Here is a 15964-nt window from a genome sequence, read left to right on the forward strand (position 1 = left end):
CAATAACTTTTTGAGTTATCTTGCTAACAAACAAACAAACAAACAAACACACAAAGCGAAGTGATCACAATACCTCCTGGCAGAGGTAATGAATGAAATATAGGAAAAAAGATTATTTTTACTGGAAAAAATGCAAAATTCAGAGGATACTATCATAATAAATGGTGATAAGTCAATTAGAAAAGGTTAAATACAGAGAAAAATTCATTTGGGAACTGACACAAATGTCACACTGGGTCCTTATGGGTTAAAGCTTCAACGCACATGATTTTGGAGAATCTAAGTGTAGAAATGGAACATAAAATTCACAAGTATATTTTCATTAGAGTTTAATCACATGAAAATAAGAAGTATGATTTATTTATGCTGTCTTAACTGAGCTGCCACACATTCGTACTGACAGCTCATCACAGATTGACGCTTGTCCAGAGCGGAATATTTTGATGTGTAAGAAATAAGATAAAACTATATTTATCCCACCGTGGGAGAATTTCACAGTTAACAGCAGCAACATACAAAAAGCAGTCGAGTATATTTAGAGTGTAATTTTTTGACACACAGGGAAGATGCACAAGCTAGTCTGACAGACGTCTACACAAATCTGTGGTGAACATTTGGGCACGTTAAGGCGGCAAAAGAGCAACAAAGACAAAAGAGAAAATGCAAAAACACACACAACAGCAAATAGGCCGTTAACAGAATAGTACTTGCAGCAGGCAAAAAAGCCATCACCAAATACTGGCTTAAAAAGGACCCTCCCTCAATCTCCTTGGTGATAAAAATGGTCAACCAAATCCATTTAATGGAAACGATGACATACAGTCTCCACCTACAACAGCACAAGGGTGTGAAGTACTGGAAAAAATGGGACTTTTTCATTCAATCTGTGGACAGTAAACAGTCTGTAAATGTCTGAGTGGACCTGGGACCATTTCTGTTTGTTTTGTACCTTATATTAAAACAATTAAAAAAATCAAGTACAAAAAATAAAAATAGGCCGTTAACCCTGGCCTGTGTGTCAGTCCACATCCTTCTGAGGGTTTTGCTGCTTCACAGCATCAGCTGACACGTCATCAACTTTCACCATCTGAGGACTAGGACTGGATGAGCAGGGTCATGTGGTCATGTGGTTTGAGGAGTCCAGACTAACCCTGTTCCAGAGTGATGGATGGATCAAAGTGAGAAGACAGGCAGATGAAGTGATTACCCATCATGCCTAGCGCCTACAGTACAAGCCTGTGACAACAGTGATTTATGATCTGGGCTTGGTTCAGGTGGTTCAGCAATGTTATATGTCTGTAGAAGCCAACGACGCTGTGGCGAATGTGTGCTGTTATCAAAGCTAAAGGCTACATAGGCTACGGCAAAATATTAGCATAGGGGACCTTCTTTTTGGCCAGGCTGTGGGTTAGGGTTAGGGTAGGGTTAGGGGATTTATGGTTAGGGGGTTAGGGTTAGATGGTTAGGGTTAGAGGGTTAGAGTTAGGGGGTTAGGGTTAGGGGGTTAGGGTTAGGGGGTTAGGGGGTAAGGGGGTTAGGGTTAGAGGGTTAGAGTTAGGGGGTTAGGGTAGGGTTAGGGGATTTATGGTTAGGGGGTTAGGGTTAGGGGTTAGGGTTAGAGGGTTAGGGGGTTAGGGTTAGAGGGTTAGAGGGTTAGAGTTAGGGGTTAGAGGGTTAGAGTTAGGGGGTTAGGGTTAGAGGGTTAGAGTTAGGGGTTAGAGGGTTAGAGTTAGGGGGTTAGGGTTAGAGGGTTAGGATTAGAGGGTTAGGGTTAGGGGTTAGGGTTAGAGTTAGGGGTTAGAGGGTTAGGGTTAGAGGGTTAGGGTTAGGGGGTTAGGGTTATAAATTATAGGAATGAATGAGACTGTTAGGCTCATTTTCCTGTGTTAAACTGTTCTATGTACTGTTTTACAGTTGTTTCCATTCACTTAATAACGTTAGGTGTCATTTATGCTGGATGGTCCGAACTGTGACATGACGAGTCAAAGTGCATTGTCACTGGGATACTTTCTGCTACAATGTTCATGTTTTTTATAAGAACCCTCTAGTGAAGCAATGCATTTTTACTGTTCACCCTCTGAAACGCTTTAACTGGGTGTCCTGTGAATGAAAAATGGACTGTATTGGGACACCCCACACATAGAATACAGATGCCAAGGGTTAGGGTTAGGGTTAGGGTTAGGGTTAGGGCTCATGACGAAGCAGCAAATGTTTTTTCCAAATACAACCCCATGATCAATTATTTTTCACCTTCTATAATTTAGGATTTGACTGTGCCTTCAGGTCATTAGTATGAACATACTTGAGCAGTAAAAGCATCAGAGTGTGGCTGAAAGCAGACAGACTGTGTTTCCACTCTGCATGCAGACCAACCATGTTTGATTCTATAAAGTAGAAGACAGCTGACGGATTGGCAGGAAAGCAGCCTTTGCAAAAACATTTTAACAAGCTTGTCAATCTGCCACTGGGGTTTAAATTCACGCCTTTCTTGATGCAAGAGGGGAGAAACTCCAGAGCACGATGACACTTCAGATGTTTCAAAATGACAATCAGCTTTTCCCACAGTTTTTCATATCAGCTGTCTATCGCTGTGAAGTGAGCAGGCTGATCTGTCGAGTGTTAACAGAAGGACAGAATCCTGGGAGGTGAGGTCCACTTGTTCAGAGGTTTGGACACCTGCAAACCTGCTGGAAGAAAGGAGTGTGGTGATGGTGGGAGCAAGAAAGAAGACCAGTGGAGGAAAAGGAGACGACACCAGTGGGTCTGAGCTTCAGCTCAACTGGACAGAAACTGGACAACATGATGGAACTCTAGCAACACATACGACTCCTCCTCCTCCTCCTCTTCTTCCTCCTCCTCCTCCTCTTCTTCCTTCTCTTCCTCCTCCTCCTCTCCACCTCCTCCTCCTCTTTTTCCTCCTCCTCCTCTTCTTCCTCCTCTTCCTCTTCTTCCTCCTCCTCCTCTCCACCTCCTCCTCTTCCTCCTCCTCTTCCTCCTCCTCCTCCTCTCCACCTCCTCCTCCTCTTCTTCCTCCTCCTCCTCCTCCTCTTCTTCCTCCTCCTCTTCATCTTCCTTCTCCTCCTCTTCTTCCTCCTCCTCCTCTTCTCCACCTCCTTCTCTTCTTCCTCCTCTTCCTCTTCTTCTCCACCTCCTCCTCTTCTTTCTCCTCCTCCTCTCCACCTCCTCCTCCTCTTCCCCTCATCACAAATGTGTCTGGTGAGCTTTAATGAGCACACACTGAGCTCAGTGATGCAGCAGTGATATGTCCAGTGGTTTGCTATAGCCATGGGATGGAGGGTTTATGTGTGTGTGTGTGTGTGTGTGTGTGTGTGTAGGAGTTTGTTGCCTCGTGGAGAACTGACAATGCTTGTTTGCCACAGAGTTCACATACCGCTGTAGTCAGCAGCATTAAGCTGAACGGCAAAAATCTACTTGGTATGTACAGCCGTCAGGCAAAGTGTAACCTTAAAAGGCAGTTCTCATTACTTTTACAATGTGAGATTCACATGGCCTGGGGACACTCTGCAATCAGGAAAACATAATCTATTAAAGCAAGTAAACAGAATTGTTACTTATATATTAAGTGACAGTGATTACAGAATGAAATTCTCTGATACACAGGAATTCATTTTAAGTTGCCTGAAGCAAAGTAAAGCCAGAATAAGGGAGGTCTCTCTTGTTATCATAATCACAAATAAAGAATAAGAGGATGACTGCCAAATCTGCAATAATGGTAAGACTCACTTATATTGTATTTCCTGGTTTTACTTATTTGAATAAATGTTTGTTTGATAAACAAAGAGCCAAACCAGTTACCATACTGAACCCTTTAAACCCTACACTGTAAAAAAATGACTGTAGAATTAACACCAAAAAATTGTAAAATTGCAACATAAAAAAACTGTCAGTGACAATACAATGCAAAGTTGTTTATTTGAAAAGATTTTTGTGTTAACGATTGAATCAAATATAGCTGTAGTTTTTACAGGAAGAGTATGTGAACAAAAGCAGATTTGGATGTAGAAATGATGGATTTCTATTGTTTTAAGAAAATAAAACTGTAAATTGAAAAACAATGCGGTGCCGTTTACATTGCAAAGACCATAATGTTGAAATAACGGCATATTTGCTTTTTTTTTTTTTTTGAATAAAAAAGTTATAAAAAAGTAAACATTTAACAAAGTAACATTTTAAATTAGTAAATGAATGGGTTGGTAGAGTTGGTAGAGCGGCTCGTCCAATAGCCAAAGGGTTGGTGGTTCCAATCCTGGCTCTGACTGTCCATATGTCCAAGTGTCCATGGAAGACACTGAACCCTAAACTGGTCCCAGTTGGACCTGGTGGATTTGGAAAGAGCTTTGGACACCATAAAGGAGGAGAAAATGAGCTAAATAAGTGCAGTCATTTAATCATTTAATGTTATTTTTTGCACAAAAAAATATGGAGTTATCATTATTTATAGGTTATTATGCTATTATTTGACTGGTCTGGCCCACTGGAGGTAAAATTGGGCTGAATATGGCCCCTGAACCAAAATGAGTTTGACATCCTTGCCCTAGGTGGTAGGAAAATGCCCCCCCCCCCCATCATTACACCATCAGCAGCCTGAACTGTTTACACAAGGCAGAGTGGATCCATGCTTTCATGCTGCCTACTCAACCATATGAGTCACTTGAATCAAGGCTCATCAGATCAGGTGATGCTTTATCCGTCATCTACGGTCCAGTTTGGATGTAGCCTCAGTTTCCTGTTCTTAGCTGATAGATATAGTACCTGGTCTACTGCTGCAGTCCGTCTCCCTAAAGGTTTGATGTGTTGTGAGTTCACAGATGCTCTTCTTCATACCTTGGTTATCACCAGGCCTTATGTGAGTGAATGTTTGTACCAGTTTACCACAGTCTGCCCATTCTCTTCTGACCTCTGGCATCAATATGTATCTTCACCCAATAAACTGCTGCTCACTGGATATTTCTCATTTTCAGATGGTTCTCTGTAAACCCCAAGGATGGGTGCGCATGAAAATCCCAGTGTGTCATCACTTTCTGAAATGCTCAGAACAGCCTGTCTGGCACCAACAGTCATATTCAAAGACACTTAAATGACCGTCTTCTTCATTCTGATGCGCAGTTTGAACTTCAACAGTCTTCATCTTCATCAACCTAAATGCACTGAGTTCCTGTCATGTTATCGGCTTATCAGACATTTGCATGAATGTGCAGTCAAACAAGTGTACCTTATGAAGTAGATTCCTAAAACACACTTCTTATAAAAAGCAGAAGATACTATATACAAGATGAGGATGCAACCACCTCGAACCCAGTTGAGTCAAACCCTGTTCTAAAATGACCTTGATGAAGTGTGGGTCAATAATACTGAAAAATCTAGTACTAATAGAAATCTATTAAACCTGGAAGAGCTGATATGGGATTTAGAAGTTGGAAAGAAAAGGGATTATGTAAAATAAAAGATCTATATAGGGAGGGCTCTCTAATGTCTTTTGAACAATTAATGGATAAATATAATTTGCCTAGGAAACATTTTTGTAAATATTTACAAATAAAGAATTACATAACTACACAAATTAAATCCACATCAGAACCTTCTCTATCCACCATTGAAAGTATCACAAAAAAAAAAACATTGTCATAACAAAGGTCTTCTGTCAAAATTTTATGATGCGCTGTTGGCAGGTATGAAGGACAATCCTATTTCTCATTCATCTGTTTGGAAAAATGATCTTCAAACAGAAACATCTGTAGAGGACTGGGAGAAGGCCTGTCTTCCAGCTCAAACACAAACAATTAACACCAGGTTCAGACTATTATAGTACAAATGGTTATTTAGAACATGTGACCCCTATAAAACTACACCGTTTTAATCCTAACATTCCTGACATTTGTTTATTTATTTTTATTTTTTTATTTTACCGTTATTTAACCAGGAAAACCTCATGGAGATTTAAAATCTCTTTTTCAAAAGTGTCCTGGCCAAGATGGGCAGCAGTTCATTAAATAGTTACAGACAGACTTCCATACATAAAACAAATGCAAAAAAGGAACATAGACAAGTCAAACCTTCCAAAGTCAACTTTGCAAAAAGTGCTCATGAAATGTAGACAAAGTGCGTTAGATAAAACATCTGCAGCCAGATGTCTCCCTCTCTAAGTCATACAACGTCCTCTTAAAAGTGTCCAATGAAACCAGATCCTTACGTTTCAGGTCTTTTTGTAGTTCATTCCAGGTGAATGGGGCCGCATACCTGAAGGCCTTTTTTTCTGTTCAGCTCTAACTTTAGGAACAGACAACAAGAAAAGATCCTGAGAACGCAGATTATAAGCGTCTGTGGTTCTCTGACTGATGTAGGTCTGAAGGTAGGATGGGAGCAGACCTAGGATAGACTTATAAATTAAAATACGCAAATGACTAAGTCTGCGAGTCAACAAAGACCATCCTACACGATCACAAAGCAGACAATGATGGGTAAGAGATTTAAAACTGGTGATGAACCTCAGAGCTCCATGATACACAGTGTCCAGTGACTGTAAACTGTGGGTGGAGGCATGCATGTACAAGACATCACCATAGTCCAACGCAGACAGAACTGGAGCTGAAACCAGTCTGCTTCTTGATTCGAAAGACAGACATGATTTAATTCAAAAGAAGAAGCCAAGTTTTAGTTTTAATTTTCTAACAAGCTGCTGAATGTGCGCAGAGAAAGAAAGGGAGCTGTCAATTAAAATGCCTAAATATTTATAGGTCGGGACGAGTTCTATCTAAGTTCCCTGAGTAGTGATCAGTGAAGGCAGGTTTGACAGTTTGGACCTTGAGTTTGAAAACATCATGACTTTTGTTTGATCTGCATTTAAAACCAGTCTTAAGTCATGAAAATTTTGTTGAACAGTACTAAAAGCAAGTTGTAACTGGGTAAGGGCTTTGACAGGAGTGGAAGCAGAAGTGTACATGACTGTATCATCAGCATAAAAATGAAATTTTGCGTTTGATATATTGAGATTGATATTATTAATGTAAATTATGAACAAAAGTGGCCCTTGGACTGACCCTTGTGGCACACCTTTTGTCAAGGTGAGTGAACTGGAAGTACAGCCGTCTACCTGCACACTCTGCTTCCTGTCTGTCAGGTAATTTTTAAACCAGCCAACTGCGTGTTCCGATACTCCTTCCGATACTCCTCCTTTGTACTCAGTGTAATAAGGAAACAGTCCCTTTGTTTCATTGTATGTGGACCTGTGAGAAATTTCAGAATGTTCGGAAAGAGACTCTTAATTTAACTGACAGATTTACAGAATGTGTTTTCCCTGTGGATCCAAAATGTTGTATTTTGCACATCTTCCCTGAGCAGTTTCAAGTAATTGGAAGAAAAAGGAAACTTTTAAATTTTTGTTTATTCCAAGCCAAACAAGTTATTTCTTTGAGATGGAAAGATATTCAAGGACCTACAGCGAACCAGTGGATTAAAGAAATGTCTTCTAACCTGGCAATGGAAAAGCTGACGGACCCGGCAAAAGGAAAAATCAAAGACTTTTATAAGATCTGGACACCTTTCTTGCAATTCTTAAAGGTCTTGTCTGTATAGTCAATTAAGTTGTGTCTGTTAAGTATGTTTTGTTGCACTGAGAGTGGGCGCATTTGTGTGGGTGGGGGGTGGTAGGGTTTGTTTTGATGCGTTTGTGGGTTTTTTTGCCTGTTCTTATAAAACAAAGAAAATGACAAATATATTTATGAAAACAAAAAAATGTATTATCAAATAATGAAACACTGAAAAAGTTGTTCCCCTCAAAACAAGTGATACATCCAATAAACCTAAAACATCCTGTAGGCCACATAAGGCCAATACATGACATGACTCAAACACAAATAGGAAGTAAAAACAGGAAATGCTTACGGAGATATAGACAGCAGCGAAGCCAGAGAGCGTTGCATGCTGGGATGGAAACGTTTTCCTGAGGGGAGAAAAGTAGGTGTTAGGTATGACAAAGCGATACAGTCCTGTTTTTACCAAAGTGCTGTAGAAACACTGGGTGGGTTTACAAACTCTGGAATAAATATGAATAAATCTGTTATGTCTGCTCGTGTTATTTGGGATGTCAAGGAAGGTCTCATTATGACATTAAACCATTGTACCCTGCCTCCAAGTGTGTGTGTGTGTGTGTGTGTGTGTGTGTGTGTGTGTGTCCTTGGATGTGGGCATTATTAATAAGCACAACTAGAATACCGTGAGCATTTGTTTGAACATTAGTGGAGAGTGGATGAGCAGAGGCCAGAGCTGCTACTTTTGTGTTTAGAAAACTGAATTATAAATTACATTTAATTAACCTTAATGAGATCTCGTTTGTGTGCATCAGAGTGTTTACCCTTGTGTTTTCAGCTTTTTAAAGGCCAGTCTCTGTGTGTGTGCTTATGTAAGCAGATATTTGGCCACGTGAAGAGAATTTAAGACCTTGAGACTCAGAAAAGTTTCAGAACATTCCTCAAAGTGCCACAGGCCTGTCATGTTTCAGTCTCAGGCTTAGATATAGTTGCAGTTGATGTAGTTTGTCCACCAAAGACATCAAAAACATGTTTTTTTTAGTAATGCTAGTATTACCCATGTTTCATCTTTAGTTATACTTGTTTGATATCTATATTACAGGGTTGTTTGTTTGTGTGGTGTATACCTCTTTTGTTGTTAAATATCAGAAAAATAGCAAAATCTGGCCGTAGGTGACACCCGACAGCCAGCTATAATGAGAATTTGTTAAGGTACTGTGGACTGTGCAGATAAATAAATCAATGATTTTGAAGTGCAGCTTACAGGTCATTACTGTATGAGAAAACAGTCAAATAACAGGATTTCTATACCTACTGTATATGTAGCATAACCTGAAATGCTTTAGCGACATTTAGAGGTATTTTTGTTGAAGGTTTTGGTTCACCTCAAAAAGCTTGTGAGACATAGAAAGAGGATGATAAGAAATAAGTGGATAGCAATGAAACAGCGATGCTGAAAATCTATACACTTGTGACAGCCTTATTATTATGTGTCTAGAGCACAGGTGTCAAACATGCGGCCCATGGGCCAAAACCAGCCCTCCAAAGGTTCCAATGCGGCCCGTGGTACAAAAATGACACTGAAGATATGAACAGTCCAGGGTGTTAACCTCCTCAGACCCAGGAAATGTCAGCAAAGTACCAGCTTTTTTTGGTTTTTACTAAATCAGTGCCTATATTGGAAACATCATGATGCAACAGTTTTTTCAGATGCAGTTTTAAAAATTTTTATGGAATGTCCTTTGTGGTGGACAGTTTTCTTTCTTTTTTTTTTTTTTGTATAAAGTTGTGAAACTCTTGTGCACAAATGTGGACAGAAAACCCAGAGCTGGGCCTGAGGAGGTTAAGCTGGTTTTAGTTCAGCAGGCAAATTCAGCCCAGTGTCATCTCAAGTAAAAGAATAAAATAAACAATAAAATATAAACCTGAAAATGAAGTTCAGTTTTAACAATATTTTAGTAATTGTTTTGTGCATTTTTAGATCAGATCTGTAAGTTGTTAACAATAATCTGACAAATGATATTGTAGAAATCAGTCCTTTTTAAGGTCCAAATTCCAAACTTGAAAATGTTAACAACATTATGCCTGTTACCAAATATTTGTGTAACATTGTGTGTAAATGCACATGTACAAATGATATGTTGAGGCACAATATTGTTAAATTTCTTCAGAAATTTCAGTTTTTCTGGTTATTCACATCTTTTTTGTGAAAGGGCAGTTCATAAATGTAAATATTTTCATAATTTTGTGTTTTTTATTGCACTAAAACAAAGAGAATAACTTGGAGTTGACATTATTTATAGGTTATTATGCTGTTATTTTAATGGTTTGGCCCGCTTGAGATCAAACTGGGTTGAATGTGGCCCCTGAAATGACTTTGACAGCCCTGGTCTAGAGGAATAAAAAGGATCCAGAACAGACAAAGATAAGGAGAAACAACTGTGATGAGGAGGGAGATGAGTTACAACGTGATGAAACTGAGCTTACTGTGTTAAAACTGTATCGTTCTATTTCTATCACATACGATACAGCACCAGAACAAGTTACTGCTTGCCACTGCCAAAAGTATGTAGATATTCAGATGCTTCTATGAAACTGGTACCTTTGGGTCTATTTTAAAAATAAATATTTACTGAGATAAGAGAAATAATTTTTCAGATAAAATAGATTTTTGTTTGACGTGCACATACAAAAATGTGCATGTAACACCGTAAAAAGGACACAAAAATTATGCGCTACTATTTTTTCGAATACTTTTTTATTCTCACAGGCGCATTTTGGGAAGCAAAGTAAATATGCACGGCAGAGTGTTAACAAAAATGACCACTGTTGTAAAATCCCTCAGTTTGTATGTGTTCAAATGGGCAGGTTCCTTACGTAACGTGAGTGGACACAGTGGGTTACACATAAAACCTGGAATGAGAAACCCGCATGTCTGGGTTAGAAAATCCACTAGGATCATCAAATTTAACACAGTGTCTTTATTTATAGCAGCATGTAAGACCATTTCAAGCAACATTTTCAAGATACAATGCACTGACACCTCGGTAGCTTTGGTCCTATTTTTGGCCCTAATATTTTATTAAAAATTCATTAATTTTGGGATGGCTCAGAGCAAGAGTATAATTTTTTTTTGCATTTATCTGAGGTCATCATTAAGTACATCCTGGGGGGAAATATGGCTATATTTCTCTTTTATTATTGGGTCTAAAAAGCTGGCAAAGTGCCAGATACCAAAATAAACCCAGTTTTATGGAAAGACCCATCTGTCATTTATATTTATGTAACATCTAAACTAGAATAAAAACCAGTGGTGGAGTGTTTCTCTTTTTGTGTCTGAGTCTCAGCTCTGGTGCCAAATGTCAGCAGAGCTGGAAAACCTGGTCTTAAACCAACACTGATACAGCTTCATCTGCTGACAGCAGCCTCCAGGACAGACACTAATACCATCTTATAAGGGCAGTATGACCTGAGTGAAAGGTGGATTTATTCGTCTTTTTGGAAATGTGATTTCAAAACAGGTTATTGGCTGTATTAAAGAGTGCAGAACCCAGCTAATGAAACATGGCTAATGTACAGATGGCAGCTGCAGTTGTAGTGTACATACTGTACTGTAAAAAAAAACAAAAAAAAGGTGGGAAAAAATTAACAAAAGAAAAATATTGGCAATTATATATTAATTATAGAACATTGCTGAGCTTCTTGAATTTCTCTGCCAGGAGCTGCATAAAGTCATCCAACAGCAGTGGAGGAGAAAGAAGACACATGAAAGCTGTCATTGAAAACCAGAGTTCTTGATATCTGAATGTTTCCCCAGTTCCAACATTCTCAGTAATGTGTTGTGTAGCAGTCAGTATGAACTGGTTTTCTTTGCATTATCTGAGGTCTGAAAACACCTGCATCTTTTTGTTATTTTGACCATGTGTCGTGTTCTGCAAATACACGCAATATTATTATTTGGAATTTTGGAGAAATGTTATCGGTAGTTAAGAGAATAAAACAAAAAAAAAAAAAAGAATTTTTACTCAAACACATACCTAAATGGTAAAATCAGAGAAAATGATAATTTTGCAGTGGTTTCTTTTTTTTTTTCCAGAGCTGTATTTAATTTTTCACTCATTTGTGGTTTTTCTATTGTCTTTTTCTCTGCACTTGCTTGTTGTATGTTGCTGCTATCTTATCTTATCTTATCTTATCTTATCTTATCTTATCTTATCTTATCTTATCTTATCTTATTTTATCTTATCTTATCTTAATGATATTTATTTGCTTTGGAAATCTTTGTAAAGAATTTGCCAAATGTGATTTGATTTGATTTAAGATGGATACTGTCCATTTAAATATTTTATTTTGTTTTGTTTTATTTTGTTTCTTTGCATGCTCGAAATAAATAAATAAATAAATAACTAAATTATATATAGTTATTTACAGTCCTGTTTGTTTACTGCATTACACAATGCACTGTAGCGGATCAGAGACAACTCTATGACATATTACTGTGAGTGTTGAAAGAAAGACCGTTTTTAAGAGTGAGAACAGTGACCTTTTCATTAAAAATATTCTTATAGTTTCCATTTAACACCCTGCAAAAATCCACAGAACACTTAACCTGCAAGTTGCGTATAGCTCATGAGTCTATAAGTAAAAAATAATTAAAAATTCCACCTGTAACTCTCTGTGGATTGAATCTAATATAGGCTGTTTGATTCCAGATTAGTTCTGATGACTTTACATATGCAGTTTGAATACACCTGGCTGTATAGTAGGAAGTAAATCTAATATGATTCATTTTTACGTCACAACGTCAATGTACTGCAGCCTTTTATTGGAAAAGAATATATTTGTTGGAGGAGAGCCTAAGCTGTGGACATGGATTCTATATAAAGTTTGTTATTGCTTCTGTGCTGACAACAGAGAAACAAGAGGCTGAAATAAACGGAAAAATTCAATGTATGTGTTTTTCTTTTTTAATGCATTCATTTTTTTTCTTTTTTTTTTTTACTGTGTGTGCTCCGTCTTACCGAGCTGACATGATGGCATACTGATCTTTCCCCATGCAGATGTCCTGTGTGATGTAGGCATTATTGTCACATGACACTCCCGGTGCTGTATAATTGGGTTGACATACGGTGAGGAAGAAAGGGGCGTGGTAACCGGTAGCGAGCTGGATGACATCTGTCACCAGGGCTGTTGCCAGGAGACCGAACACATGAACACCTGAGGGAGGCAGAGGTAAGAGACAGAGTTACAGGGACGCTCAGATAAATGATCCCGAAGCCCCTCCCTGGTGGCTGCGCTTGCATAAACACCGCTGAATTTGCTCCAATGTCCTCAAGTGCCACCAGAAGCCTTCCAGTTTGTCGGGTTATGAAGGTTTTCTGCAGCCAGCAAAATTTGGCAAGGTGATTTAATTACTCTTTCCACATCAAAGCTCAAAGTCTGCCTGGAGATCTTTCCCCTGTGGAGCATTCTGTCAAGCCTATTCCATTTTAAATCACCATTCATTTATTTAATGCATGTAATTAGCTTATTCCTCACCTCTAAAAATAAGAAATGAATCGAGGGCTTAGCTGGTAAATGCAATCATTTGTCCATGTTGAGCATCTATTTGTTAATTTGTTTATGTCTTTATGCCTTTAACCTTTTAACATTCACTGTTTTTACACTAGAGTTAGGCTTATGACAAAAGAAATATAAGGCCAAAATGTATGGATTAGAGCAGGGGTCACCAATCCTGGTCCTCGAGGGCCGGTATCCTGCATGTTTTAGATATTTCCCTCTTCCCGCACACCTGACAATCATTATCAGGCTTCTGCAGAGCTTGATGATAGGCTTATGGTTTAATCATGAAAAAAGGTGAACGACACGCACATCCAAAATTAGAGGTGTGCCGGATCCCAAAAAAGTAGAACGTGAGAAAAAATAAAGGAAGGTCCGCACAACCAGTGAGCTCCCATGGTTTAAATCAGGTGTGTTGGAAGAGGGATACATCTAAAACAAGCAGGATACCGGCCCTTGAGGACCAGGATTGGTGACCCCTGGATTAGAGTTTGTGTTCTTTGACTTCCATATGAATATTTGTACTGTAAAATCTTACATTTGTGCTTTAAAATGAGCAAAAAAAAGCATGTACACTGAACAAAAATATAAATGCAACACTTTTGTTTTTGCTCCCATTTTTCATGAGCTGAACTCAACGATCTAAAACTTTTTCTGTGTACACAAAAGGCCTATTTCTCTCAAATATTGTTCCTAAATCTGTCTAAATCTGTGTTAGTGAACACTTATCCTTTGCTGAGATAATCCATCCACCTCACAGCTGTGGCAGATCCAGATGCTGATTAGACAGCAGGATTATTGCACAGGTGGGCCTTAGGCTGGACACAATTAAAAGGAAGGCCACTCTAAAATGTGCACTTTTCTCACACAGCACAATGCCACAGATGTCACCAGTTTACCAGGAGGTATTGTGATCACTTTGCTTTGTGTATTTGTTTGTTATCAGCTTTAGGGGAAAACTCTTCCACCCATCTTTCCCAAATCTTCCCCACAGATAGGCCTAGGCCCTGGGACCAACCCACTAAATTTTGGGCCAAGTAGGCCAAAGTTCAAGGTCACAGCAAGGTCACAACATCTACAGTTTTCCATCTGTCATCATTGAAACATTTTCCAAAATTCATGCAAAATTCAAAACGACTCCGATTAGCGTCCAATTTGATCCACCCATAGCTTAGAACAATATCTTGTATCTGGAACTAAATTGTCCACATCCACTGTGGAATGTGGACTCTGTGGACATTTACATTGAACACTGAGAATCCCATTTACCACACATTTAAAATTAGAACTCAACAAATATTGATGTGAATTGAATCTAATTGGACAGACACATGACTGGTACCAAGCTTCAACTTTTTCTGCTGTATGGAACAACCTGGAAACTGTTGAATTTAAGCAGAAATAGTCAATCCACACATGCACACCGTTGAGGGTGTTTGGAGGAGGTTTGCATTCTCTGCATTCTCTCTTTGCATTCTCTCACTTGTTTTAATTGTTATTGAAGATAGGGTGTGAGCATGCATGTTGTTTTTTATATTTATAACCCTTTTTATAACTATTTTAATGTTCATTATACTCTATGGACTGTAACTATTTACATGTCAACACAAATACAAATGAAATAAATAAATAATACAAATAAATAAATAAATAAATAAATGAATAAATACATGCAACACCAGTGGTTGTTGGACGTACCGACAAAGCGCACAGTTCTGCGTAAGAAGGAGTTGAAGCTGCAGCCTCCAGCGTTGATGCTGCTCTCAGATTTGGGACAGGTCTTCAGTTTGGACTGCATACAGTACATCAGAGCCTCCCCCATCATAATCTAGAGAGTAAAGTGAAAGTGTCAGAGAAAAAACAAAGGAAGAGTGTGGATGTAGAGATACACTAATAGACGTTTTTGTCTTCGCTCTGTCTGTTGTGATACAATGTAGGTCACTTAGAGAAACATCCTTTAAAAGTCAAAGAATGAGACTGAGAAAAACATAAATGAACAAAACAAAGAGCAGAAGGTATTAATGTCAGATATCCGATCCCGTTGATCGTGATCTACGGTCCGAGAGAGTGTCGGAGCGAGAACGGAGGCAAGGTGCTATCGAATAGTAATCACTTCCAATCAGAGTGATAGATGAGCATTGCAGAGCTCTGTTGGTTTCCATGCTCCTGATGCATTCACTGTGTGTGTGTGTGTGTGTGTGTGTGTTCGTGTATTGATTCTGGGGCCTGGGGTGTGTTTGACAGGGTTTATTGGAATGTCAGGTGTATATTTATCAATGTGTCCATTGATTGTGCATTTCTGAGGGACGATTGAATTTTCTTTAGGTTTGCATATTTGTGTGATCTATGTATTTGTCTTTGTATGTGTGTGTCTGTGTGATGGATGGATGTGTGTCGAACTAGAGCAAATACCTCCCTGAAGACACAAGTGCACATTAGGTTGCTGATCCTCTGAGACGAGATTTACTCGTAGAGATTTGGTAACATGGTTTCCACCATGAGAGCTACTATGCCCGAGTGCAGGGCTGTCAAACTCATGTTAATTCAGTTCCATATTCAGCCCAATTTGATCTCAAGTGGGCCAGACCAGTAAAATAATGACTTAAGAACCTCTATATAATGTCAAATCCAAGCTTTTCCTTTTTGTTTTAGTACAAAAAAACCCCAATTACATTATGAAAATATTCACATTTTACAAAAAAGATGTGAATAACCTGAAAAAACTGAAATTTCATTTGAAAAATGAGTGCAATTTTAACAATATTATGCCTGGACGTATTATATATACATGTATATTTACACACAGTGTTCCATAAACATTTGGTAACAGGCAGAATATTGTTCAAATGTTGGAGTTT

At 38.6% G+C, this 15964-nt stretch overlaps 1 protein-coding gene across 1 annotated transcript in view; it reads right to left on the reverse strand.

Annotated features, from left to right (window-relative positions):
- The window catches only part of plppr3a (phospholipid phosphatase related 3a), a 66618-nt gene that overhangs the window by 13436 nt on the left and 37218 nt on the right, over positions 1–15964 (reverse strand). Inside the window, exons 4-6 of the mRNA XM_030127471.1 lie at positions 14805–14934; positions 12569–12764; positions 7903–7960 (exon numbers count right to left, since the gene is read on the reverse strand). Coding sequence (XP_029983331.1) covers positions 7903–7960; positions 12569–12764; positions 14805–14934 — 384 coding nt within the window. The remainder of the gene's footprint in view (positions 1–7902; positions 7961–12568; positions 12765–14804; positions 14935–15964) is intronic.

Source organism: Sphaeramia orbicularis, chromosome 22 (assembly GCF_902148855.1).
Source record: "Sphaeramia orbicularis chromosome 22, fSphaOr1.1, whole genome shotgun sequence".
NCBI lineage: Eukaryota > Metazoa > Chordata > Actinopteri > Kurtiformes > Apogonidae > Sphaeramia > Sphaeramia orbicularis.